The sequence below is a fragment of the Mchenga conophoros genome, linkage group LG10, assembly GCF_057382185.1.
Source record: "Mchenga conophoros isolate Kocher_MC1m ecotype Shallow Benthic linkage group LG10, M_conophoros_male_GT1.1, whole genome shotgun sequence".
NCBI lineage: Eukaryota > Metazoa > Chordata > Actinopteri > Cichliformes > Cichlidae > Mchenga > Mchenga conophoros.
The window spans coordinates 1380240-1405909 of NC_140535.1; the positions used below are offsets into that span (position 1 = coordinate 1380240).

Below are 25670 nucleotides of genomic sequence, written 5' to 3' on the forward strand. Positions count from 1 at the left end.
ATGGTTTATCAGTATACACTGATAAACCAGTATACACTGGTTTATCAGTGTATACTGGCGAAGGTTTTACAAAATCCAAAGGAAAACAGGAGAAATGAGAAGCACAGGAAGGAACAGGAGAGAGGCGAAGGTTATATCTCAACTTAGATTTGGACACATTGGTCTGAATAACATGTTGCTTTTAATAGAGAAATTCCGTACAGGGAGTGTGACTGCAGTAGAGAACAGGAAACAATAGAACATGTTTTAATGCATTGTCAGAAATATGATGCTGAAAGAAGACAGCTGATCAAAAAGCTTGAAAGTCAAACTGGTTGATTTATTTCGTAAGAATTCGAGTAGTGAAAGTTATAAGGTGATATTTTGGTTTTTAAGTCAGACTCATTTGTTCGGGAGGATTTGATTTTTTTATTTATTTCAGTCCACACTCCTCACCAGTTGGTGGCGGTAATGCACCATTTTGCTGTTTGCCAACCGCCAATAAACAATATAAAGAAGAAGACTCCTGCGGTTTCTCTTCAGGCAGTTGTGTGGTCAACTGCAGTCGAGGGTCCTTCTATTGGAGGTGACATTTAGCAGAGACGGGGAATAGTTAACATCACAAACGCCTCAAAATGGCACAGGCAGTGCAGAAGTTGGTTGCTAAAGTACCCACCCTGGTTAACGGTAAGCTAGCCTGTTATTTGGACGGGTCCATTAGTGGAGGCTGGGGTAGGCAGTTTTCTCCTCGGTGAGAAGACTTCAGTAGGCCGACGCTGTCAGCGGCACTGTGACCCGGGCGTCAGTTGAATGAAGCAGGTGTAACGTTAATTGACGCTTTCAGACGTAGAAGGCCTTTGACGTTGATATGCTGTGTTTTTGTTGTTTTGACATGTGTTGTGGATAAGCAGGTACATCGGTTTATTTGGTTTGCTCTCAGCAAACACAATCCGCGTAGCTGATGGCTAACGCTACCTGCTAACATCTCAGAAGCTCTGCAGCTAGGATGGCGAATCGATAGCAGCATTTAATGTTCTCTCTCTCTCTCTTTCAGCCGCTGTCACCTACTCCAAACCTCGCCTGGCAAACTTTTGGTACTATGCGCGTGTAGAGCTTGTCCCACCTGCCCCCGCTGAAATCCCTAAAGCCATCGAGGGGGCCACAAACATCATCAAGGGGTTCCAGACGGGACGTCTCGGTCAAACCACAGTGAAGGTGCTCGTATTAATCTAAGACACAGGTCATTGTTGTTTATGTAAAAACAACAACAAAAAACACGTCCACGTCTTTTTTAAATTAAACCTGCGGCCGTGGTCGTGCATCTTAACCACAGCAGATGTCACATTATTAATTCCAACCAAAGCCTCTTGTGCTGACTTTACATCGTCTGTCATCTCCTGGATTCATTAACAAAGCAGTAGCTGTAGGACATCATGAAATAAGGACACATTTCTAGCTTCTGATAGTAAAGAAAACCTCTTTCAGACTGTGGGCAAATTGTTGTTGTCTTAAGAAAATATTCAGGATTATTATAAAAGCTGTGGTTGTACACACAGTAATGCACTGAATTTAGTGTGCGTGTGTACATGGATGAGGACAAACTTGAAAGTTTTTAACACAGCCTTTAGTGGTTTGTTGTTGTGTTTTATCTCTCACACGTCTCCTGAGCAAATCCAGCCAATTCTTCTTTGGCAAATCTCTCAAGCTTCTCCAGATGTAATGGATTTCAGTTCAGCCCCCAGATTTTCAGTAGCATTCACGTTAGGCCAGTCAGTAATGTTCACTTTGGTCTTCAGGGGAAAATCCTTCACCAGGAGCAACGTGTGTTTTGGGTCGTAGTCCTGTTGGAAGCAGCAGCAGAGACGTAAAGTTTTGGTGCTGACTACTTTTCTTTCAAAATCTTAACATATCCGTCTTTCTTCATGATTCCCTCCACAATGATAAGATTTCCATCCCCACAGCATAATACTCCCACCAACATGCTTCACTGTGGGGACGGTGTTCTTAGGTTGTACACCTCTGCTGTCTTTCCCCAAACATCAGCAGCTTGTCAGTAACCATAGTATCGTCTCATCTGACCAAAAGACATGGTACAGTATGCATCATCTTCTCCAGGTTGTCTTTAGTATTCTTCAGTCTGGCTTGAAGTGTCTCTTCTGCAGAAGTGGCGTTTTGGTGTGCAGCCTCAAAGTGCGCTCCCGTGCAGGCTTTCAGTGATTGCACTACAATTCCAGACTTGGCTACATCATTAACTTACAGTGGGGCAAAAAAGTATTTAGTCAGCCACCGATTGTGCAAGTTCCCCCACTTAAAATGATGACAGAGGTCAGTAATTTGCACCAGAGGTACACTTCAACTGTGAGAGACAGAATGTGAAAAAAAAATCCATGAATCCACATGGTAGGATTTGTAAAGAATTTATTCGTAAATCAGGGTGGAAAATAAGTATTTGGTCACCTCAAACAAGGAAAATCTCTGGCTCTCACAGACCTGTAACGTCTTCTGTAAGAAGCTTTTCTGTCCCCCACTCGTTACCTGTATGAATGGCACCTGTTTGAACTCATCATCTGTATAAAAGACACCTGTCCACAGCCTCAAACAGTCAGACTCCAAACTCCGCCATGGCCAAGACCAAAGAGCTTTCGAAGGACACCAGGAAAAGTATTGTAGACCTGCACCAGACTGGGAAGAGTGAATCTACAATAGGCAAGCAGCTTGGTGTGAAAAAATCAACTGTGGGAGCAATCATCAGAAAATGGAAGACATACAAGACCACTGATAATCTCCCTCGATCTGGGGCTCCACGCAAGATCTCATCCCGTGGGGTCAAAATGATCATGAGAACGGTGAGCAAAGATCCCAGAACCACACGGGGGGACCTGGTGAATGACCTGCAGAGAGCTGGGACCAAAGTAACAAAGGTCACCATCAGTAACACACTACAACGGCAGGGAATCAAATCCCGCAGTGCCAGACGTGTTCCGCTGCTGAAGCCAGTGCATGTCCAGGCCCGTCTGAAGTTTGCCAGAGAGCACATGGATGATACAGCAGAGGATTGGGAGAATGTCATGTGGTCAGATGAAACCAAAGTAGAACTTTTTGGTATAAACTCAACTCGTCGTGTTTGGAGGAAGAAGAATACTGAGTTGCATCCCAAGAACACCATACCTACTGTGAAGCATGGGGGTGGAAACATCATGCTATGGGGCTGTTTTTCTGCCAAGGGGACAGGACGACTGATCCGTGTTAAGGACAGAATGAATGGGGCCATGTATCGTGAGATTTTGAGCCAAAACCTCCTTCCATCAGTGAGAACTTTGAAGATGAAACGAGGCTGGGTCTTCCAACATGACAATGATCCAAAACACACCGCCCGGGCAACAAAGGAGTGGCTCCGTAAGAAGCATTTGAAAGTCCTGGAGTGGCCTAGCCAGTCTCCAGACCTCAACCCCATAGAAAATCTGTGGCGGGAGTTGAAAGTCCGTGTTGCTCGGCGACAGCCCCAAAACATCACTGCTCTCGAGAAGATCTGCATGGAGGAATGGGCCAAAATACCAGCTACTGTGTGTGCAAACCTGGTAAAGACCTATAGTAAACGTTTGACCTCTGTTATTGCCAACAAAGGTTATGTTACAAAGTATTGAGTTGTATTTTTGTTATTGACCAAATACTTATTTTCCACCCTGATTTACCAATAAATTCTTTACAAATCCTACCATGTGAATTCATGGATTTTTTTTTTTCACATTCTGTCTCTCACAGTTGAAGTGTACCTCTGGTGCAAATTACTGACCTCTGTCATCATTTTAGGTGGGGGAACTTGCACAATCGGTGGCTGACTAAATACTTTTTTGCCCCACTGTATGTCCTGGCAGTCGTTCTGTGGTCTTGAGACTCTTCTTACTAATTTTCCTTTCAGAGTCCTGGAAATCTTTTGCTTCCTACCTGTGACAGGCTTTTGAACTTGTTGATAATACTTCTCAGTTGCTCTGTAATGCTGTGAGAACTTGGCATGTGTTGATTTTAAAGCTGAGCGTTACAGAGTTCATTCATTGCACAGCAGTAGTTTGTGCTATGGCTAAATGAAAAGTTCCCTTTTTCAGGAGGAGGATGGTAATAAGTCTGCTATTGTGTGCAAATAGTAATAATTAATGTTTTCTATAGAGAAGCGGTGTGATTAGAAACGCCTTCATCTGTATTTAAAATGATAAGAAAAAGCACCTGGGATGTGATGCTGTATTATTGATCACTGTGTGTCGTACAGGAAATGTTAATTCAGTATTTCATTAGTGAGGTCCTTCATCATATTAGTAATTACTGACAGAAATGGATCAAATGATGAATGAATCTGTGAAGTACATCTTAAACCTGTAATTATCCAGAGCAGCAAATAAAATGTTTTTGAATTTCAGGTTGTGTGTGTGAATCCTAATCCTGTACTTTTGATGTTACTTCTAATGCAAATCAAACCTGTGTCCTTGCTTCCTCGCAGGATGCTTTAAGGAACGGGCTGGTGGCCACCGAGGTGCTGATGTGGTTCTACATTGGAGAGTGCATTGGCAAAGGAGGCATCGTGGGCTACAATGTCTAAATTTTGGACTTTAAAGCATTTTTTTTCTTTTGAGCATTGTGTGCTCAACCTACTCCATGAAATATGGGAACCAGTAAAGCTGTTGTGTTAAAAAATCTGTTTTTGACTCATTAATTTAACCTTATTATTGAATTAATCTGCAGGTTTACTACAAAATGTTATTCCTCTGCTCAAAGCTGAGTTGAACGTGTGTAATCATCGTTACTGTTGCTGTCAGGATTGTGCAAAAACTACCAACATGAAATCATGTGTTGTACTATAACTATCCTGCTGTAGTTAAGTGCTGCAAAATTAAAGTACTTATCTGCTAAATGTGAACAGTAGATGAGCTTTCCACTGCCAAACATTGATGCAGACACTCGCTCTGATGGATGCATCAAGGGCAGCTCACGGTTCAGTATCCAAGTGGACTGGATCATGTTCCAAATGGGAGACGAGCTGTGCTGCTGCACTTTAAAGGACTGCGTTTAAACTGGGCTTTATTGTATTTTCTGATGATATGGTGGATTTTTAACATCAACTCTGAGCAGAATAGTGTCACTGATAGGCTGAGGCCTTTTTTTCTCTTACGGTTTAGTTCTTACATTCAACCAGCAGGGGGAGCTGCGTGTCAATACTGCACTGCTCCCTCTGTGTAGTTTGAGATTTCAAAGGATGATGTGGAACACACTGCTAGTATTCAACATGAGACACACACACCATTTCTAATCCAGTAATGTGTTTACATTTGGTGATCCTGTCTTCTTTGGCCCAGTTCTGCACACGGCTCACAAGACAAAGCTCTGTTCATTTGAGTTCTTTATTTAAATGCATCAATGTTGTTACAAAACAATTCTCTTTGATAGCAATTATACTCTGCTGTCCATTATGTAAGTAAACATACACAAAATTAAATAAGGGTTAGTTCAAGTGGAAAAACTCATGTGACAACCTTTAGATAATATCACAACACGACCAAATGAAATGACAGCATTCTTGGAACAGTAGTGAAATTATAACAATGCACCTTCATAGTACTCATACCTGTCGTAGGAGTGCAATTTTAAAAGAATTATTCAATAACAATAGTGAACAACCTAATGACATCACAAAACTGACATTGTTAACTTTGTGTAAATCTATAGATGCAAATTATCAGCTAAAATGTTTAAAAGTATGTTATCATATTATCCAGCAGATATCATCAGACGCCAAACAGGATAACACTTTTCTTGTGTGACTATGCAGGAATTGTGTATTTCAATAATACATATATATATATTTGTTAAACTGCCATGAGAATATGATTTGACAGCTACATTCAAAGCTTAATACATGTGGTGTTCAAAAAAAGTGTATAGACATTTGGAAGAAGCATCATAAACCTTAAAAATAAGCTGAGACATTTTATAATGGGTGCAAAAATAGATATTCCAAAAGCGCTGGTGTATATTCGCAGAAATCTTTTTAAAACAGCTCAAATGCCAGCGTTCACTTGACGTTGCAGATCCTGACTGACGTTCCGACTCCAAAGCCCGGATAGAGGGGCTCGACAAATTTAGTCTCAAACCTGTGCAGGCGGGTCATGGTGTTGCCTATGCTGTAAAATGCCAACACCCCTGCAGTGTGATCCAGGTACACGCCTATCCGTGGGGAGTGAGGACCATTGGCAGGCTTGTCCACGCGGTTGTGCCACGCTGAGTAACCGGAGTCAGAACAAAGCAGACTCCAGGATTTGTCGTTATAGCCCAGCAGACAGAGCGAACCTTTGCCCTTTCGACTGATGCTCTTATAAGCCACTCCGATGGAGAACTCCCCGCTCCACTCGATCTCCCAGTAGTAGCGGCCTCCAGATAGAGCTTCTCGGCACAGCACCTGGGCAAAGCTATCAAACCTCTCTGAATTGTCTCCGTAGGACTGCGGCTCCCTGGTGCGGATAACTTTCCTGCTGTTCTCAGAGATGCAAAGCTCCTTGTAGGCCGTGTTATGATCTAATTTCAGTTGGCAGAAGTCTGAAGAAGGAAAGACGACATTGAATCCAATTCAAAACCGTGTGAACAATGTCGAGTTTTTAAAAGTTGAGCCTAATGTAGCTGTTTTACTGCAGAACAGAGCAGTGATCCTCAAATGGATGTGAGGTGCACCTCTGAAATATCTATGCTGTACATGAATTTAAAAAATACCAGTCATAGAGTTCCTGAAACAGACTTAAATCCAGTAAAAATGCCGTTTTTACAAAGTGTTTGTCAGTTACAGATTTATTGTTTCATAACCTGCACGCTGATACACAGCGCTGCACTGCTGCATTTGACCTTTTCATAGAAGTCAAATGTTCTTTGTTGCTTTGAAGTGCTGCCTTATACCATAACTGATACGAGAGAAATGATTGAGGATATTAACCTCCAGCAAGAGACTTCTGTGCCATAAAAAAATCAATGAGTGAAACGCATTTTCCTGAGATGTCATGAGCACAAGTAAAGCAGCACGCTGCAGTAAAATACAAACTGCCAAACTGACAAAAGTAAAAAAAATGAATACTTGAGTACAAGTTATGTTCCAGAACAACTCACATTTCAGAAAATCAGCTCTGGTCTTTGGCTCTGGGGGAGTGTTGTCCACTGTCATTTCTTTGCCTGCACGTGAAATATCTCTTTGTTAGGTCAAGGTGAACTCCATGCGCCCACACAAATGCCTGTAATTCTTTGGCTGGTGTGGTTTTGGATAATAATTAACCTCTTGCGGTTATAAACTGCTATAGGAGCCTCACCTCTGCTCCTTCTGTCCAACGTTCGACTCTCTGTAGTGTAAACCGGGACCTCATTCACTGTAAAGTAGAAGATATACATGATTAGAAACCTGGAAGTTTTACTCTTTGTGTTCAACATTACGTTTGTGCTGCTCACACCTGACTTGGAAATCCTGAGCAACTCCTCTCTGCCAAACTCCTCGAGGCGCTCCTTAATCTCAGCCACAGCTTTCCTGACAGCCGCGAAGGAGAAGTCGGGGTTCACGGTCACTCTGGGTATGAAGCCGTCATCAGTGGGGGTGCAGAGGTAGTTGAAGTTCTGGTGCAAACATGAGAGCCAATGAGAAATTTGAGGTAGTGTCATGTGGACGGTGACACGTGGGTGCCTGGGTTCTCAGTACTGTAAGTGTTATATTATGGAAATGTATTGATCTGCCCAATTTTTTAAAAAGGGCTCAATATTTCATCACAGTGTCATCGTTAATCACTTATTAATAAGTATCCTGTTAGCCTGATATGACAGCTGTCGACACAGTTTCTTTAAGGCTGCGTGGTACCTGCAGGAAGTGGATGTGGTCCTCAGTGCTGTACAGCTGCTTGAGGCCAGACTCTTTTTTCTTCAGCTCATCAATCTCTTGTTCCAGACGCTCGATCAAAGCCTCGGATTGGCTGAAAGCAGCCTTCTCATTGATTCCAATCAGCTTGCTCACCTCTGACCTCATCCTCTCAATGGAGCGTATCATATCCTCAAACATCTTCTGGCTCTCCACCATGGCTCTGTGGGCGGAGTTCTGGGCAAAGCAAGCAGGATGTCATCGCTCTACAGCCTGATCTTCATCAGCCTGATCTAAACAATCTTGGGAGACTGATCTTGCTTTGTGTAGAAACTGATCCGGTTGTTCAGGCCTTACCTTGAGGGAATCCACCGCAGTCTTGAGCTCCTCCAGCTCCTTCACCCTCTCCTGGCATTTTTGTTTAATCTCAGCTTGGGAGACTCCCAAAAGTTTCTGCAGAATTAAGGAGTATTACAGAGATATGCGTTTTAATAATTTCCCAACCATTTGTGCTCATGCTGGGAGCTAAACTGGCTTTAAGATTACTATCACGTAAAATGCAGCTGAATGTTGTTTTTAAAAAGGTTATGCCAAATGTAAAGCCTGCAAACATTCTTTCTCATCACGGAGTATCGGTGTGGCCCTGTGGCGTCCTTAATAAGCCCCTCTCAAAGATCTTCTTAATACATCCCGCTTTTATCTCAGAGGGAGAGGGGAAAAATCTTTGGAGGAATTCTGGCCATGTCAGGAATGTGAATCTACCAGCGTCTGACTTTTAAAGAGACGTTTCAAGGTGCACGCAGCGCTGACATGCAGAATAGAAGGCTTCTAATTCAGCTTTTACTCGAGCCCACCAACCCATTCTTCAAGATAAGCTTGAGGAATGTGGGGAATCCAGGGAGGGGGAATCAACAGGAGAGGGGGAGGGGAGACGGAGCGGGAGATGGAGTGAGATGTGTTGGACTCAGGTTGTAAATCTTTAGATGAGAGAAACCAGACTCCCCGCCATGTAAAGCCAACAGTGGGATAAAATATGCGTTCATGGCGGCACAGGACTCCTTTAGCCTGCATTAGCTGTAAAAACACTCCCTGATTACTCACACAGCTGCTACATTACAGTATCTATTGACATTCATGTCTATCCCACAGTGTGTTACAGGCAAAGTGAGTCATTTGAATGCACATTGCTCACAGAGATTGAATGTAGGTGTAGAGTGCCTGCACTCCCTGACATTCCTGCACCGCTGCACACTCACTCCCACAGGTGGGAACCAGCGCAGCAGAAAGAAGGCTGCACTTTCTGTGTGTTTATCCCACAGCTGGATCACCGCATTTTCTGGAAAGCCGCTTTCACGGCGCCTGTAAGACACGCCTCCGGCCAGTGTCCAGCTAATCACAGGGCTGGATTTGTTTTGGCGGCTGTGAACGCTCGCCAGGGTTGCTGATAGCCTTGGTGAAATGGGTCAAAGTACAATCACCAGTCGCAGTTCATGGGAAGGAATTGAGAAAAACAGCCTGTTTGCTTTAGCTCAAGTTATTCCAGAGAGGATGTGCTCCTAACCTATCAAAGAAAACATTCAGCTTGCAGTCTCTCTCTCACTTGGTCTCTGTCTGTTAAAAGGAGGCATCAACAGACACTGAGAGTTATTCTTACCTGCTTCTCGCCCCTCTCTGCCTCAGCAGACACGATGTCATGGCCCCTGTGCTCGCTGACTGTGCAGATGGCACAGATACACATTTGATCTGTGCGACAGAAGAGCTCCAGGGACTTCTGGTGCTGTGGGCAGATCTTCCTGTCCAAGTTCCCTAACTCGTCCACAAGCTTGTGCCTCTTGAACGTGGTTGATTCATAGTGTGGCTTCAAGTGCTTTTCGCAGTAGGATGCCAGGCAGTTGAGGCAGGACTTGACAGCCTTTAATTTCTTCCCGATGCAGAAGTCACAGGGCACGTCGTTTGATCCGGCAAAGACGCTCCCCTGGGACGTGCTGAGGTTGAGGTTCAGACCGCTCTTCTTGATCTTCTCTGCCACCATGCTCAGAGTGGCGTTGGGCCTCAGTACAGGCCTCTGGGTGAATGTGATCTTACACTGGGGACAAATGTAAATCCCTGTGTAGTCGGCTTCATTCCAGTAGCCGCTGATGCAGTCCATACAGAAGCTGTGGCCGCAGGGGATAGCCACAGGGTCCCTCAGTAGGTTCTGACACAGAGAGCAGCTGAAGTAGTCTGGAGAGGTGTGATCAGCCATTGTGGTGGACTCCAAACAGTCAGCCCTGGAGAAACAGTCAGGGAGAATGCCAGGAGGAGATAGGGATTTCGTCGAGTGTGCCTGAAAGCCCGCCCTCGAGAGTGTGGTACAGCCTGCCAGAGACAGGACCTACTTGTATTTCTAAATTCCAAAAGGTTATTGATTGAAAGCAGGCAAGGCCCCTCCCCCGTCCTGTGAGTACATCGGGCCCTGCCCAGTTCAGATAAGCAGGTTGAACAAGGAGGGAGAGGAAAAAAGAGCAAAGCAGAGAGCAGACAGGAGAGCAGAGAGAGAGCAGAAATAAAGAGAGAATGAATGAAAAGTAAAACACCAAAGTCGTGACAATAAATGTGCAAGAAAATGTTTCCATTTCCCTGCAGCTTCCTCTTCTTTCACTCGCATTTCTCATGTGGCTCATCTGCGGGTGAGCTGCGCACACACTTCTTGGCAGCTGCATTTCCACCTATTGTTGTCCCACAGAATCGCCATTGTCTTAAACCGGTTATAGTCCGACAAACATACATGCAGCCTAAGGTACTGAAGGAATTTCAGGGACCACCCAGTAAACAAACACGCACACGGTTTGAGAATGACCTCAAACGTCTCTGCTCACATCTGTCGTCAGAGAAACACTCATTTAAAAGTTGTAATATTTGTTCTGTAACTGGCCCGACTCGTCCGTTCACTCGTACGTGGCCGTTTGTATCTGCAGATATGCGGCTGGTTTCTGTTTTCAGTGGTAAGAAAACATTCACGTGTCAAACATAAACGCATGGGTGCAAATACTCAAACAGACGCATTCCTGTCGCGTCCAGGTGTTGTTGCGGTAGATGTCTCGCATAGTTGTGTACATATTTCACTCGAGTTACGTGGCAATGCAAAATGTCCCCCTCATAATTCCTGCACGTATTACTGGTTAGAACAAAGCAGGGGAAGAACTCCTGAGGTGACCCGACTCTCTCCACAGCCTGAAGTGTCTGCTGACATCACCGGCCTCTCATTAGCATTTCAATTAGGCCCAATCTGCTCCTACTTACACCAGTGTCCAACTCACAGGCATGTTTCCTGCTTGAAATTACATTGAAAGTACACATTGTTAAAAAAAGAAATACAAACACTCTTTGAACACTGTTTGAAATTAGCTTCAAATAAAATTGTGCAATGTATGTTTGCCTGATCTGCAATCACATGGCAAAGTAATCTTAAGCTTCTAAAAGCTACATTTGCTCCACCTTCAATTCATAGCTTGCATTACTTCATACACGAGGTAGTTTCACCTCTCCGTATTTGGTCAGGTTTCTGATAAGCCAGTTTTCCTTCCTTCCTCCAGAGTAAAGGGAGCATTGTGCTTACAGATTAACCACCTGTTTTTGGACAGCACGACTGCCAAAGGGGAAAAATCTTTGAATCAAAGTTTTAAATGAGCGTGCTTGCTAGAAGAGTGAAAACTTAACAGCACAAGTTTGGTCAAATGTATCCCGTGCTCCGAGGAAGCCAATCTGAAGCATAACAGTGTTTACAGTCAGTTTTATTAAGGTTTGAGCAGACGCCCACTTTAAAGAGTGGCAGGCTTGTTATCAGGCTGTTTTCTCCAACAAAGCAGACCGAAACTCCGCAGTCATCCACAGTCATATATAGTCCAAGTTCAAGGGGAAAGGTCACCCTTTATAAAAGTGCAGCGAGCATGGTTTCTTCAAGGTGAGCGCAGGAGAGCGCTCGCTGTTTGATCAAAGGAAACGAGTGAAATGAGAGCTTAAAAAGTGAAAATGCAGGCATCGGTCATCAGTGCATACACAAGATTTCAGTGAAAAAGACTGTTGCAAGATTCAGAAGAAATGTTGCTTGACAGGATGCATAACTCAGATAGGGATGATCCAAAACGTAGAACAGCGTTCAAAGTGTCTAACAGCTCGTTCTGCAGCTCAGAACTGCATTCCCGTGTTTTTTCATTTGTTGTGGTAATGATAAGGATGTAGAGATGTGCACATCCTTTGTTATTGTTATGATATAAAGTTTTGGTTTGCTCGAAAGTGAGTCCTGAAAAAAAGAAGGGAACGGTATCAAATCCTTACACGATCATTGTTAGGCGCTATTTTAGGTCGTGATGCAGCTGAACTGCTTATAAGGAAACCTGCAGCCAGCAGCGAGCCATGACAAGAACATCAGCAGAACGTAAGGCTGGAGTCGGGGGATAAGGAGAGAGCGACGGTCTGTGGCCAGCAGCAAAGCCTCGGTGGTGTCTTGTTGTCGCCTCTTCAGTGAACCTGCCAAAGATTCACAATGGTTTATGCTCCCATGCTGACATCCTCACAGCTGAACTTTGTGTCACGATGCTCGAGGGCCCTCTTTTTGAGCAACGCGGAAAAAACTGAATCACAAAGTCAGAGAACTTTAAAAGAAGCTAAGATCTCAGCGCTCTCTGTTTCTACACCCCTGTAGGGAGAGGTCGAGTCACATGGAAGGAATAAACTCTGACAGATGCTTATTTGACCTTTTTGCTCCGATCACTGTGTTTGCTGGAACTGGATAACGGGCGCATGAAAAAACAAAACTATGCACAGATGACAAAGTGAAATATCGTCTCGTAGCTCCAGACAGTTTTTCTCCTCCAAAGAATCAAACAAAGAAATTTTTTTGTTTTATGGAAACGAAATCAGAAAACAGAAAATCTGCCATCAGGACAGACATGCTTTCTATTGCATCACTAGCAGTTCTGTCGTCAGTTTAAAAGGGTGTGTTGCATGTCACTGGCATGTAATCAGATTACAAACGGATGAGCAGTGTTACAGAGCACAAGTTACAGACTGTCCTAAAATGATTCAGCATAAAATAAGAAATGAAATTAAAGAAATCCTGTGAAAAGTATCTATGTAACTTTACCCTAAACTAACACTGACTTTAAATAAGTTAACTGCAGAGAAGAGTGATGGAAATCCTTTGAATGCCAATGAACTTGAAATAAAATAAGTAACTTTTACAAACCAGAGATTACATAAAGATATTTGTGATGCTTTTTCCAATATCAGTTCACAAAGTTTTGAATCACCTCCAGTGAGGAGCGTAACCACAGCCAGAGCAGCTTTGGTTAAATGCTACGTGTGGTCATACATGTCAGCTGCAGTTACTGTTGTTCACAGCCGACCCTGTAATGCTGTTTAGACCCTGCTGGCTCTCACACAAAGGAATCTTTTAAGCAGGCTTTCTTGGCCCTTCTGTTATCTCGGTTATCAAGTGTAGTTGCATTCCTATCCGACACTGAAACTCCGGCCGGGAGGCGTGTTCGCCGTAAAGTAAAATATACAGAGGGAAGGATTTTGTGTGTGTGCAGAAGATGATACATTATTAAATACTTTAGCTTCTTACTGGTGGAAACGTTACAGTTGAGTTCGTGTATATGAGAACTGTGGCATCCTGTCAGAGGAAATCAGTGGCAAAGCAAAGTAAACGCAGTTAATAATTAACTGGTCACGGGTGAAGTCAACTTTAGCAAATCCAACAGACTGAATCTGACCGGAGCTCGCAGAAGGTTTTACTCGTTTACATTTGATGCCATTTTATTTATTTTATTATTACACATCTTATTCCCTGAAATGTGTAACACCTGTTTTATGGCTTTTCTTTCACTTCTGTTAAAAAACAAATAATGCTTCAGTTCCTGTGAATATTACGTGGTATCCTTTGATTACACATCGTTGCTGCTCAAAATTTCCTATCTTAGTTTGGACCTTTTGTTTTTTTACAGTGTCAAAATGTAATAAATGGAAACTACAACTCTTTGGATCAAATATTTTCAGATCGCACATATCATTCATTTTCTCAGCATTCTGTAACACGTGGATCTACTCATTGTGTCCTTTTCTTTCTCCGCCCTTGTTTTACTGGTTTCGGCTTAACCTGTTTATCCTCCCTCTCTGTTTACTCTATATAAGTTGCACCCGCACTACCTGTGCAGTCACTTTGCCACAGTGCTGACACAAGTGAGGCTCTGACTTCACATCATCTTCTCGGCGTTAGAGGGAAAAGAAGCAAACTGCCTCCATGTCTTTTGACCAAGACACCTGCTACCTTTGTAAGGAATATCTCAGGGACCCTGTGTCCATCCCATGTGGCCACGTATTCTGCTCCATCTGCCTGAAGACATACTGGGATCATGCTGAACACACCGGCTCGTTCAACTGCCCGGAGTGCAGGGTTTCCTACAGCAAGAGGCCAACTCCGAGGCGCGTCGGAGGCTCAAGGAACTCCACGCTCCAACGCAACTCGGAGTCCTTTCCGCCTCCACCTCCGTCCCCCGACTACAACGTCGCTGGACCCCAGGATGTAGGTTGTGACATCTGCGTTGGGAAGAAGCACAAAGCCATCAAGTCCTGCCTGATGTGTCTGGCGCACTACTGCGAGAAGCACCTGAAGCCCCACTACGAGTCGGCCACCTTTAAGAGGCACAAGCTGGTGGATGAAATCGGCCACCTGGACAGGCAGATCTGCCCGCAGCATCAGAAGGGTCTGGAGCTGTTCTGTCGCACCGACCAGATGTGTATCTGCGTGCTGTGCACAGTGAAAGAACACAAGGGCCACGACATGGTGTCAGCTGAGCAGGAGAGATCTGAGGAACAGGTAGGCAACACCCTCGTACCGGTCCTCCTTTGGTTCAACAATAACGCTAAAACGTGTGAGAAATAAGGGTCAAATATTCCGTATTAAAGCTGTAACACGGTGCACTACAGCAGTTAAAGGGTGGGGAGCAAAGCATGAAAGAGCAGCAACAATAGACGCCCATTCATGCAAACAAAGATAAAGGTGTTGGCGTCCAGTGAACCTGGACCCCTGAACTTAAAAGCCAAACATTTAAGCTAATTTTTTTAGACGATTTCATATATTTGAGTTACTTCTGCGTAAAGCTCTTGTCATAATAATCATCAATGTTTCAACTGTCTTATAGCAACGGCTGGGTGCCACCCAGGCTGAGATCCAGGAGAGGATTCACGATCGCCTGAAACAGATGGAGGAACTAAAACACGCGGTGGACTCTCTCAAGGTTTGTGCCGCAATCACCGTCATTATCATCCATCAGACAGATACGAGCACTCTGACCGCTACAGGCTGAGCGGAAGCTAACAGCACTGACAGCATTCCTTCTTCTAAGTGTGTCATCGTAAAAACCAGTGCGACACCAGTTCACCTTACGACACACTCCAATGTCTCCTGTGCAGAACTCAGCCCAGAGGGCGCTTCAGGAATGTGAGAAGATGTTTGGCGACATGATGCGCTCCATTGAGAGGATGCAGCAAGAGATGGCAAAGCTGATATCCTCCAACAAGCGGGCGGCACTCAACAACGCAGAGAGCCATCTGGAGCGTCTGAGTCATGAGATCGCTGACCTGAAGGCGAGAGACAACGAGATCACCCAGCTGTCTCGCACCGAGGACCACATCCACTTCATCCAGGTAACTGGCAGCCGCCAGCGGCTCAGGAAGGCATGTTCATAAAGATAAAAATATAATCTGACAGAATCAGTGTTATCTTACTTTTATATTGTTGTTAGAGTTACCACATGCTGATAGCACAAACAGAGGCCGAGGAGCTGCCGTCGGTGAGCGTCAACCCGTACTTCTCCTTCGGCCCGGTGACCAAAGCCGTCTCTGAGCTGAAACAGCAACTGAATGAATCCAGCAATGACGAACTGGTTAAGGTAGCCAAGACAGGTGAGCGTGAAGACTGACGTCTCGATGTTCACAGAACAGATGCAGCAGGGAATCTGACTACTGCAGTGTGATGTTGCTGTAATCCAGGGGTGGCCAACTCCAGGCCTTGAGAGCCACTGTCCTGCAGGTTTCAGATATCACCCTGGGTGAACACACCTGAATCAAATGATTAGTTCATTACCAGGCCTCTGGAGAACTTCAAGACATGTTGAGGAGGTAATTTAGCCATTATATCAGCTGTGATGGATCAAGGACACATCTAAAACCTGCAGGACACCGGCTCTCGAGGCCCGGAGTTGGCCACCCCAGCTGTAATCTCACTGTGTTATTTCAAACATATGAAGAAAGCACGATGACTGAGCGGTTTTTCTGTATTTGCAGTTAACAAAATGACCTTCTGTGAGCTGGAGGATTCCAAGAAGAAACAATATCAATCAATAAAAAGTGAGTCAGTCTTTCAAGAGCATCATTTCACAACTTGCTCATACACACAACAATGAATGAGGGCGGAACAACTTTAGCACAGAGTCAGGCTAAAGCCAGGAGATGTGGTGTTGAGTCGTAACGCTCAGGCGTTTCATCATCTGGCCCTGTTTCCTCAGTTCTTTCCATTCTCCTGTTAGATTGCTTTACGAGGTGTTTGCCTGATCACTGATAGTGTGACGAGAACGTGACCTCCTGCACACGTATTAGCTGTTCAGGTGCAGCACATTAAAAACTGCTGACACACAACTCTGTCTCATTTTCTGTGTTTCCTCTCACAGGTGACGAAGCTCCCGTGTACAAGTCTGTGCCAGTCAAGGAGCCTCAGTACAGGGAGGACTTCCTGAGATGTGAGTCTCTGCTCTGACCCACACTGTTCACCATTCTCTCTGCTCAGTTCACTGCATGACGCATATTAGATGCTGACGAGGTTCTCTGTCGGACCCTGTGGCTGACCACAAAATCTGCTCTTAGAAGCTACTGTTAGTCCTACAGTGTTGACAGAGGTTGGGACTGATTCACTGCAAATATTGCACAGCTATGTCATCTTTACTTAAGCTGCATTTTAACCTCCTGCAACACGAGCTCTTGTTTGGGATGCATTTTTCATTTCTCCAAATTTTCTCGAAGCCAATAAGTAAAAAAAGAAGCATCGCCTTTGAACAGAAAGGTTTTTAAATACATAAATATATTAAAAAGTATGTCCTCGATATAGAGACAGTGGGTTTGTTTGGCAGCATAACACAATATAGTTTTATGGTCATTATTAACAGAGTGTAAAATATTGATTTTGTAAGATGGAGTGTAAGTCTAAATGTAATGTTCCCATATGAGGACACGGTCTCAGGAGGTTAATCCAGCTTTCAACAGAAATCTTTGGGGCCTCTCAACTTTAGCGCTGGGAGAAACTGCATAGTCATTGACTCACGTCACAGCTGAAAAAGGTCTTTGCTGGAATTCTGTTTGTGGTCAAACTCACAAACAGTGTTTGATACCTTTGGCGTTCCAGATCATAGGCCGGGCAGATCTAGCCGAGGGCGTCGGGTGTCCCACCAGCTGTGACCTGCAGAGGTGGAGGTACACAGCAGTCAGGTGACTATTCTGATTTCCGTGTCCAGCCAGAGGGTCTCTTGCTTTTCCTTCAAAGTGTGTTTTGCAGAAGTCATTTAAACTTCTACCGCAGTGAGTAGAAGTTTAACTGAGATGTCGATGACGTTCTGCTGCTGCTTTGGAGTGGGGTGCTTCAGCTGCTGTAGGACAGATGCTTTGGCTATTTGCTTTCCTCATTTACGTTTATCCCAGACTGATTTAAGTTAAGCATTGTCGAGTAAACAATGAACTTGTCTTCCACCCATCTTTAGATGCTTGCCAGCTCACTCTGGACCAAAACACAGCCTACAGACAGCTTTACTTGTCACGAGGGAACAGAAAAGCTGCCCTCAAGAGAGACCCCCAGTCCTACCCTGACAGCCCTGCCAGGTTCGACTCCCTGCCACAGGTCTTGTGTAAGGAGCCCCTCTCTGGAGGCACCTACTACTGGGAGGTAGACTGGAGTGGGGAGGGGGCTTCCATCGGCATCGCCTACAAAGGCATCAAGAGATCGGGCTACAGTGACAGCTGCCGCATCGGCTACAACCGCAAGTCATGGAGCCTTTTCTGCTCTGATTCCAGTTACTCAGCCCGCCACAACAAGGACCAGCAAGAGGTCAGCGCGCCCTACTCCTCCCGCATCGGCGTTTTCCTGGATCACGCCGGGGGTACTCTCTCATTCTACGCTGTTGGGGAAACCATGTCTCTAATCCACCGCTTTAATGCCTCCTTTAGTGAACCTGTCTATCCAGGCTTCTGGGTTTGGTATGAGTCAGCCATTACCATTATCCAGCTGTGATTAAGTAACACATCCAAAGATCAGTGGGTGTGGAATGATGCAAAGTACTGCTGTTGTGAGAAAATATGCTTTTGTTTCCCCCTTTTTTTCTGATATTAGATCGTTGTTTTGTTTGGTATCCGATATGTGCTGATGGGGGAAACGATGCTCGAAGAGCAAATATTCAGCAAATCAACATGTGTTCAGTGTAAAATCAGTTGCAGAAAGTCAATGAGCATTTACTAATTCAGAAATAATATAGTATATGCATATTTACACTATAATTCAAAATAATGAACCTTGTACAATGTGATGACCATTTGTGATATTTTGCTTTTTTTATCAAATAAACTTTTGGTAACAAGCATGAGCTGTGATGCGGATTTTTTCCTCTCATTTCTTCTACGATGACGAGCTTCCTAACTCACTCTTCAAGCTAATCAGCTCTGAGCCAGATCTGTAAGATCTTTAAAAGGCAGACATTTCCTGCCATTAGCAACGTCACTCACAGTGCAATTATTTAATAAGCAAATGTAAAATAGACCCAGCTTTGAGTGTGGACTGGGAGGAGATGGTGTGTTTGTGTGTGCTTAAAGCACAGTGTTTTGAAAAGCAGCTGAGAGGTCATTAAGGAACTCTACAGGAACAGGCGAGGTGTACCTGAGAGGTTTCTGTGACGCTTAAGACTCGTTCAGCTGAGTGGAAGTATGACTGAGTCCTAATGTATCGTCAAGTTCTTCAGTAAAAAGTTCTGAGTTAGTTTAGTTTTTTTACATTTATTATTCATTTATTTATTTATTCTTTTATTTATTTATTTTGGTTTTGTTATCGAAGTTTAAAATGAAATAAAAATTGTTCTGAGTTAGTGTAGCAACTCAGGAGCACCGAAATTTACCTTTCACCGTGCAGCAGTCGCTCTGCTGTGATGTTTAAATAAAGCGACTTCAGTTTGTGGCCTGGGCCTTGAGGTGGAGCTTGAAAGGTCTAGTGGAGAGGATATGAAAACCCCTCCAGAAACCTTGAGATTATAATCAGCAGGCAGGCTTTCCCATTGTTCAATAATACTGCAGTCTTGATTTGTAAGCTTTTAAAATTACTTTTTGCAAATATGAAGCTGAGCTTGAGACAAAGACGACAATAAAAATCTCAAACTCATCTCCATAATTTGGATTATAATATTTCTCAGTTTAAAAAATGAAAGAGGCTTTTACACTAAGATGAATGAAGCGGAGCCTGTTTATCCGGCCTACTGCATCATCAACACCACTCTGCAAAAACTTTGGCTTCAACTTCGAAATTCTTCAACCTTTAATATAACTCGGGGCTCTTGCAGCCTCTGGTGGACAAACGTCTGCAGTACTAAGTTTGAGCAGGTTTTTTATCGTGGCTGAAGTGAAAGCTTCCGCTGTTAGCGTGTACAAACAGTAACTAAAACAGAGCAAAGTGCTTCCTTGGCTGGTCCAGCTTACGTACAGTATGACATTGACATCTCTACAACATCTCAGTTCCGTAACCCAGCACATTACACCAGTAAATATTAAAGGTTTTACGTTTTCTTCTTGCAACAAAATAGCCCGTCCGTGGAAAAGGGAGTTAAAGGGAGCCTAGCACACAGTTTAACCACTCTGGACTGAAACGGCTACACGGATTCAAATGTCCATAATATAATCCAGGACACCGGTAAGGTTTCCTGCCACTCCCTGTAAATCACAAGCTCGTGCTGTCCTTTTACCATCGAGTCCATAGAGGGCAGTCAACCCAAACATCCCCTAGCAGGGGGGGAAAAAAAGAAAAGAAGCTGTTTCTGTACGGACGCTTTTAATCTGCGCACCATTAGAAAGAAGCGCCGCATTCTCACATTTTCGCAAGTGTGGCTGCACAGGTGAGTGTTCATGCGATCAATATAAACAGTGTTAACTCCAGGCTTTCGCACCGTGGTGTTACACGATGTGTCCTGTAGGATCATCCTTCCATGTTCTGTCGAACATCACGTCTTCGTCTTGCTAAGCAGGAGTTACTCAAAGAAGAAAGCTTTGAATGGAGCTAGCTAATTTGCTAACATAACATTAGCTGGCGTTAGCATTACTTGGCACTATCCTTGCTCTGTTTACTTGGCGCCAAACGAGATTTGTGGATTTCGTGTACCACATTATTAAATCTGTGTTATGGCGATACCCGAGCTTCCCGTTGCTTATATGAAAAAGTAAAAATATGAAGAATAAAAAGCCTTAGAAACCAGGCTAACGTAACGCTAACACTGTTCTTACTCTGTTGTGGCATGCGCTCAACTCTGTCACTATGACAACCAACTGACCAGGACGGGCTCTTTAAAGTGTTAATTGTTTGACAATCTAACTACTTAATGTTGTGGTAGTCTTATCACCAAAGTGTTTTGGTTTTTAACATTTATTTAATAGTGACTGGGTTGTATGTCGTTAAAACGTCAGTAGAAATATTTGAATCTCTTGCTGGAGCTAATTTTTTTTTTTATCTGTTGTTTGACATTCTGACATGGAGTGGGATAGTCTGAAGGTCTAATACTGCGAAATGCCTGTTTTTAAATGTAAAAGTAGTGGTAGGAAACCGGGCAGGATCACTCTATAGTGATTAATGAATGATCTTTCTGCTTTTAATACAGATGGCAACTACAAAGGTTCCAGAGGTTCGTGACATCACACGAATCGAGAGAATTGGTATGACTGAGACCCGGAAACACATGATGATTGGTTACTGTGTGATAGTGCTGTGATAGGTGCACATGGTACCTGATTTTTGAGTTTTTTTACTTCCTGTGACTCACATTATTTTATCTGTTTTCACCTTGTTGTTTAGGTGCACATTCTCACATTCGTGGCCTTGGTTTGGATGATGCTTTAGAACCAAGACAGGTAGCGTTAAGTCTTTAAATGCCTTTTTTCTCTCTTTCTTAAGGGGCATGTAATGGATTTGTGACTTAAATATTCTGTGTCTGTGTCGAGGAGATGTGCCTTTTACATGTCTATGTTCAATTCCAGGTGTCTCAGGGGATGGTTGGCCAGCTGGCCTCCCGTCGAGCCGCAGGAGTCATCTTGGAGATGATCAAAGATGGCCACATTGCTGGCAGGGCAATACTGATTGCTGGCCAGCCTGGCACAGGAAAAACTGCAATTGCTATGGGTAAGATCTCCACTGGAAGCCTCCAGAACATAATATTAGCCGCAGCTAGAAGAGATATTGGTTTCTTGGATTGATGGGATTGGCTTAGGGTACATTTTTGTTGCTCCCAGCTTGATTGGCAGAGTGTGGGTTCAGCTGAGACTTTGTTTTTGATTTTGGGGGGTTTTCCAATGCAGGCATCGCCCAGTCTCTTGGCCCTGATACACCCTTTACAGCACTGGCTGGTAGTGAGATCTTCTCCCTGGAGATGAGCAAGACTGAGGCACTTAGCCAAGCTTTTAGAAAAGCCATCGGAGTAAGGATCAAGTGAGTGAGCAAATGCTGTAATAGAGTTTGGTAAATCTTCTTATACGAAAAGAACTGCTATTAACTGTTTTTGTTTTTTAACAGAGAGGAGACGGAGATCATTGAAGGAGAGGTGGTCGAGATCCAGATTGACAGACCAGCCACAGGAACGGTAAGCAGCTTCCACTCGTAATATAGTGAACCCAGTCTTTTTATGTGGTTCTTTGGGAAGTATTTTATTGGTCACACCAGGGTTGGGCGATATGTAAACATTTTCCAGCCTACAGTCGTCCGTCCAGTAATCGACAATGGGCGATATATTTGCATCTGCGCAGACTTTTTGATGGGCGGAGCAATGTAGTCATGCACAGACTGATTTGCACGTTTACAACACAGAGGAAGTCCAAACAGGGATGAACTAATTTCCCCCCAAAATTAGGGCTGTGGCGTTAACGTGTCAATCATCACGACACGACAATGCGTTGACAGAGACATTTTAGGGATTTCGACTCAGTCTGCGCTCCCGATGGGTTACTTGTTAATCGCGTTAGTCGTGATGACGGCACGTTAACGCTGACAGCACTGAAAAAATATGAAGTCGCCAATTTGGGATTTTTAAACCACGTGAAAGAGGTAAACCTGAGGATGTAACCAAAGCGGTGTGCGGCTTGTGCAGACGTATAGTGCGAGCAAAGCACTCAAACACGGCTAACTTGCATGAGCACGTACGTGTCCACCATGCAGCTGAGTATGCTAGGCTATCACCAACTTCTGCAGCTACATCATTATTAGCAAATTTACTCATGGGCAAATAAATAAATCGTCCTTGTGAAAACGATCGCTGATGGGCTGAGCCTGTCGTCGACATGTTCGTCCAATCGCACAACCCCAGGTCACACCAGTGGTAATCGCTTCTGTCAGTCTGCCCCAGGGCAGCTGTGGCTACAACTGCAGCTGCCTCCACCAGTGTGTGAATGTGAGAGTGAATGAATAGTGGAAGTGTACAGTGCTTTGAGGGTCTTGAAAAGCGCTATATTAATGCAATCCATTATTATTATTATTATTATTATGATACTTCATATAACTTACTGAGAAGTTTGTGCCTTGGATCAGGGTGCAAAGGTGGGCAAGTTGACGCTAAAGACTACGGAGATGGAGACGATCTACGACTTGGGCAACAAGATGATTGACAGTTTGAGTAAAGAGAAGGTGCAAGCGGGGTAAGTTCAGTTGGTGATCTTGTTACAGGACCTGTTATGTGATATGAATGTTATATGAAGTTTTACAGCATCACTCAGACTTGCACAGGACTCGTGTCTTCTGAGCGTTTCTGTTGCTTTTCTCTCAGAGATGTTATCACCATCGATAAAGCCACTGGAAAGATCACCAAGTTGGGGCGCTCTTTCACCAGAGCCAGAGACTACGATGCCATGGGAGCTCAGGTCTGTTGTCACAGCGCTCAGATCGTGCTGTTGGATGATGCAGTATTTTAAAATCAATTTCTTTACCATCTTTTTAGACACAGTTTGTACAGTGTCCTGAGGGAGAGCTGCAGAAGAGAAAAGAGGTGGTCCACACAGTGTCGCTCCACGAGATCGATGTCATTAACAGTCGCACACAAGGCTTCCTGGCTCTTTTCTCTGGAGACACCGGAGAGATCAAGTCTGAAGTCCGCGAGCAGATTAATGCCAAAGTGTGTGAGTGGAGGGAAGAAGGAAAGGCTGAGATCATTCCAGGGGTGAGTGTTTTTATATGCTTCTATTTGCTTTTCATGAGTTTCTGTTAAACGTTTCTCTCTTGTTGTAGGTGTTATTTATTGATGAGGTGCATATGCTGGACATGGAGTGCTTTTCCTTCTTGAACCGTGCCCTGGAGAGTGACCTCTCCCCAGTTCTCATTATGGCCACCAACAGAGGCATCACTCGGTACTGTTTTCCCAAACCGTACTGCTTTCAGTCAGCCTTCCGCTTCAGTAAAGGTAATACTGAATAATTTGGGTGTTTCATTAGTAACGTGCTACTCACTCGTCTCCCTGCAGAATCCGTGGAACAAACTATCAGAGCCCTCACGGCATCCCCATCGATCTCCTCGATCGGCTGCTCATCATCGCCACCTCCCCTTACACCGAAAAAGAGACGAAGCAGATCCTGAAGATCCGGTAAAAACGCGTGTTCATAATCAGCAGACGCTTCCATCTTCTGCCGCAGATGAAATGTAAAGCTGAGGTTTCCGTTTCAGGTGTGAGGAGGAGGATGTGGAGCTGAGCGAGGAGGCTCACACGGTCCTCACTCGTATCGGCATGGAAACGTCACTGCGCTACGCGATCCAGCTGATCAGCACCGCAGGGCTGGTGTGTCGTAAACGCAAGGTAAGCTCGATGTGAACGACTTCAGCAGCTGCACGTGTATCACATCCATTGCTTCTTTCGTTTTGTCACGTTGACTCTGTTGGTGCCGTTTGTTTTTTGCAGGGCACAGAGGTTCAGGTAGAAGACATTAAAAGAGTTTACTCTCTGTTCCTGGATGAGGCCAGATCCTCTCAGTACATGAAGGAGTATCAGGATTCCTTCCTCTTTAATGAAACACGTGAGTTTGCTGTTCGTTCTCTGTATCAGCAGCTCGTGCGTTCACACAAGTTAAACGCTGGTTTTCACCCCTCGTGGGAGTAACTAGTGTAGATTTTAGGTTTAGAATACTAAAAGTGATCTGAGGAGAAAAACGCTGTGAAACGGCGTTTTTCCCAACTCAGTGCTGCAGTCGTGCTGGAAAAGAAGGCGCTCGGTTTTCTTTCTGTGTAAATATGCAGGTTTGACATGACATGATGAACAGATGTTCTTATGTTTCAGAAACAGCTGCTATGGACACCTCGTAATGAAGACGATGCTTTCTCTTCCTCCTCTGTGAAGTTTTTTTATGCTGTTCGCCGTCATCTAGTGTTGGTGTCGATTCACAACCGGACTTCTTCCCAAATTTGAGTTTAGCCTCTTGAATTAACTGAATTAGACTGGAGGTGGACACAGAATTGTCCTTGATCTCCACACTGTTTAAATTCAAATCTTTTGGACTGAAATTCAATCACATTTTGAAATGACCCCAGTCCTTCATCTCTGAGGCCTTGTGGCGTGAATACCCATTCCTTAAGTGTTTGTTTTATGTTGTTGACCTTTTACATGGTTTAATTTTATGAAAATAAGTAAACAAGCTTTTCTAAGCATATTGAGATTCTTTCTTTCTTGTCCTTTAAACTTGAAAGCTACGAAACTGTTTTTCACGTTTAAAGTTAGCTTTTGGAGGTGCAGGCTCACATAAACATGAGAATGATGTGTCTGCCTGACCAGGCGGTGGTGCAGAGTCTGCTCAGGATTGATCAGTGATCAGTTTATTACCCCGGCTGAAGAAAAAAACGTTTGGATGTAAAATTTAAAACAAAATCACTCATAACGTTTATCACTAATAAAATAGTTACAGTTGCTACCACAAGGGGGAGCTCAAAGATCTTTACTGTAAGCCTGGTCCTGAGAAACCATGCACTGTGCAAACCGCTGGGATGCCTGCGAGCCCTTAGTGTGCATTTTAATGAGCAAATTGAACAGCACTGCATACAGCCTAAAAATATCTTCCTGTTGAATCACTTCAGCATGTTTGATGCGTGTCGTCCTGTAAATGTCCTGCTTGAGTCTGTAGGTGTATAGCAGGCTTTGACACTCACTCTAGATTTTCCTGTATTCAAATGTTTAGACCCTGCGAGTCTCGTCATCCTTGTCATGTCATGTTTGGGTTTAGCCTGAGTATTTAACCAGAAATCTGACACAGGGTTCAATCAAATCATGTTTTTAAAGTGAGTGTATTTTATCTAAGTCATAAATTGTTGACAGTGTGACAATAAATAAGTGCTGTTTGGTATGTGGGCATATCAAACGTATTATAAAAACTGTTACATTGAATAGATCACACTGGATTTTTGGTCCCATAGTCATATATGTCACATTTAATATGTATTTTTTAACAGGTTTCTTCCTGTTAAAAGGGAGTTTTTCCTTCCCACTGTCGCCAAAGTGCTGCTCATAGGGGGTCATGTGATTGT

General features: G+C 44.0%; 4 protein-coding genes across 6 annotated transcripts; 3 read left to right on the forward strand and 1 right to left on the reverse strand.

Annotated features, from left to right (window-relative positions):
* The first annotated feature begins 506 nt into the window (after positions 1-506).
* Positions 507-4590, forward strand: atp5mg (ATP synthase membrane subunit g). The gene is made up of 3 exons (XM_085288092.1): positions 507-666; positions 1034-1194; positions 4472-4590. The coding sequence occupies exons 1-3, from the start codon at positions 615-617 to the stop codon at positions 4568-4570; spliced, it is 312 nt and encodes a 103-aa protein (XP_085144218.1). The 5' UTR covers positions 507-614; the 3' UTR covers positions 4571-4590.
* Positions 4591-5355: 765 nt separating this feature from the next.
* ftr82 (finTRIM family, member 82) lies at positions 5356-10250 on the reverse strand. Its single transcript, XM_085288080.1, has 7 exons — positions 9504-10250; positions 8207-8302; positions 7853-8086; positions 7455-7614; positions 7317-7373; positions 7120-7182; positions 5356-6561 (listed from the first exon to the last, which is right to left on the reverse strand). Exons 1-7 carry the CDS (start codon positions 10092-10094, stop codon positions 6041-6043), a joined length of 1722 nt encoding a protein of 573 aa, XP_085144206.1. The 5' UTR covers positions 10095-10250; the 3' UTR covers positions 5356-6040.
* Positions 10251-14036: 3786 nt separating this feature from the next.
* Positions 14037-18510, forward strand: ftr83 (finTRIM family, member 83). The gene is made up of 7 exons (XM_085288079.1): positions 14037-14708; positions 15034-15129; positions 15305-15538; positions 15637-15796; positions 16178-16240; positions 16561-16629; positions 17641-18510. Exons 1-7 carry the CDS (start codon positions 14133-14135, stop codon positions 18165-18167), a joined length of 1725 nt encoding a protein of 574 aa, XP_085144205.1. The 5' UTR covers positions 14037-14132; the 3' UTR covers positions 18168-18510.
* Positions 18511-19928: 1418 nt separating this feature from the next.
* On the forward strand, positions 19929-24800 carry ruvbl2 (RuvB-like AAA ATPase 2). Of its 3 annotated transcripts, none has more exons than XM_085288038.1 (14): positions 19929-20028; positions 20785-20839; positions 20979-21034; positions 21161-21302; positions 21479-21608; positions 21693-21759; positions 22701-22807; positions 22936-23029; positions 23107-23325; positions 23394-23512; positions 23626-23745; positions 23826-23955; positions 24058-24172; positions 24433-24800. In XM_085288038.1, the coding sequence occupies exons 2-14, from the start codon at positions 20785-20787 to the stop codon at positions 24456-24458; spliced, it is 1380 nt and encodes a 459-aa protein (XP_085144164.1). In that variant the 5' UTR covers positions 19929-20028; the 3' UTR covers positions 24459-24800. The 3 variants fall into 3 exon arrangements, with proteins under 3 accessions (XP_085144164.1, XP_085144163.1, XP_085144162.1); XM_085288037.1 differs by lacking the exon at positions 19929-20028 and adding an exon at positions 20461-20678 and having other exon boundaries at positions 24439-24800; XM_085288036.1 differs by lacking the exon at positions 19929-20028 and adding an exon at positions 20463-20678.
* The last annotated feature ends 870 nt before the right edge of the window (positions 24801-25670 follow it).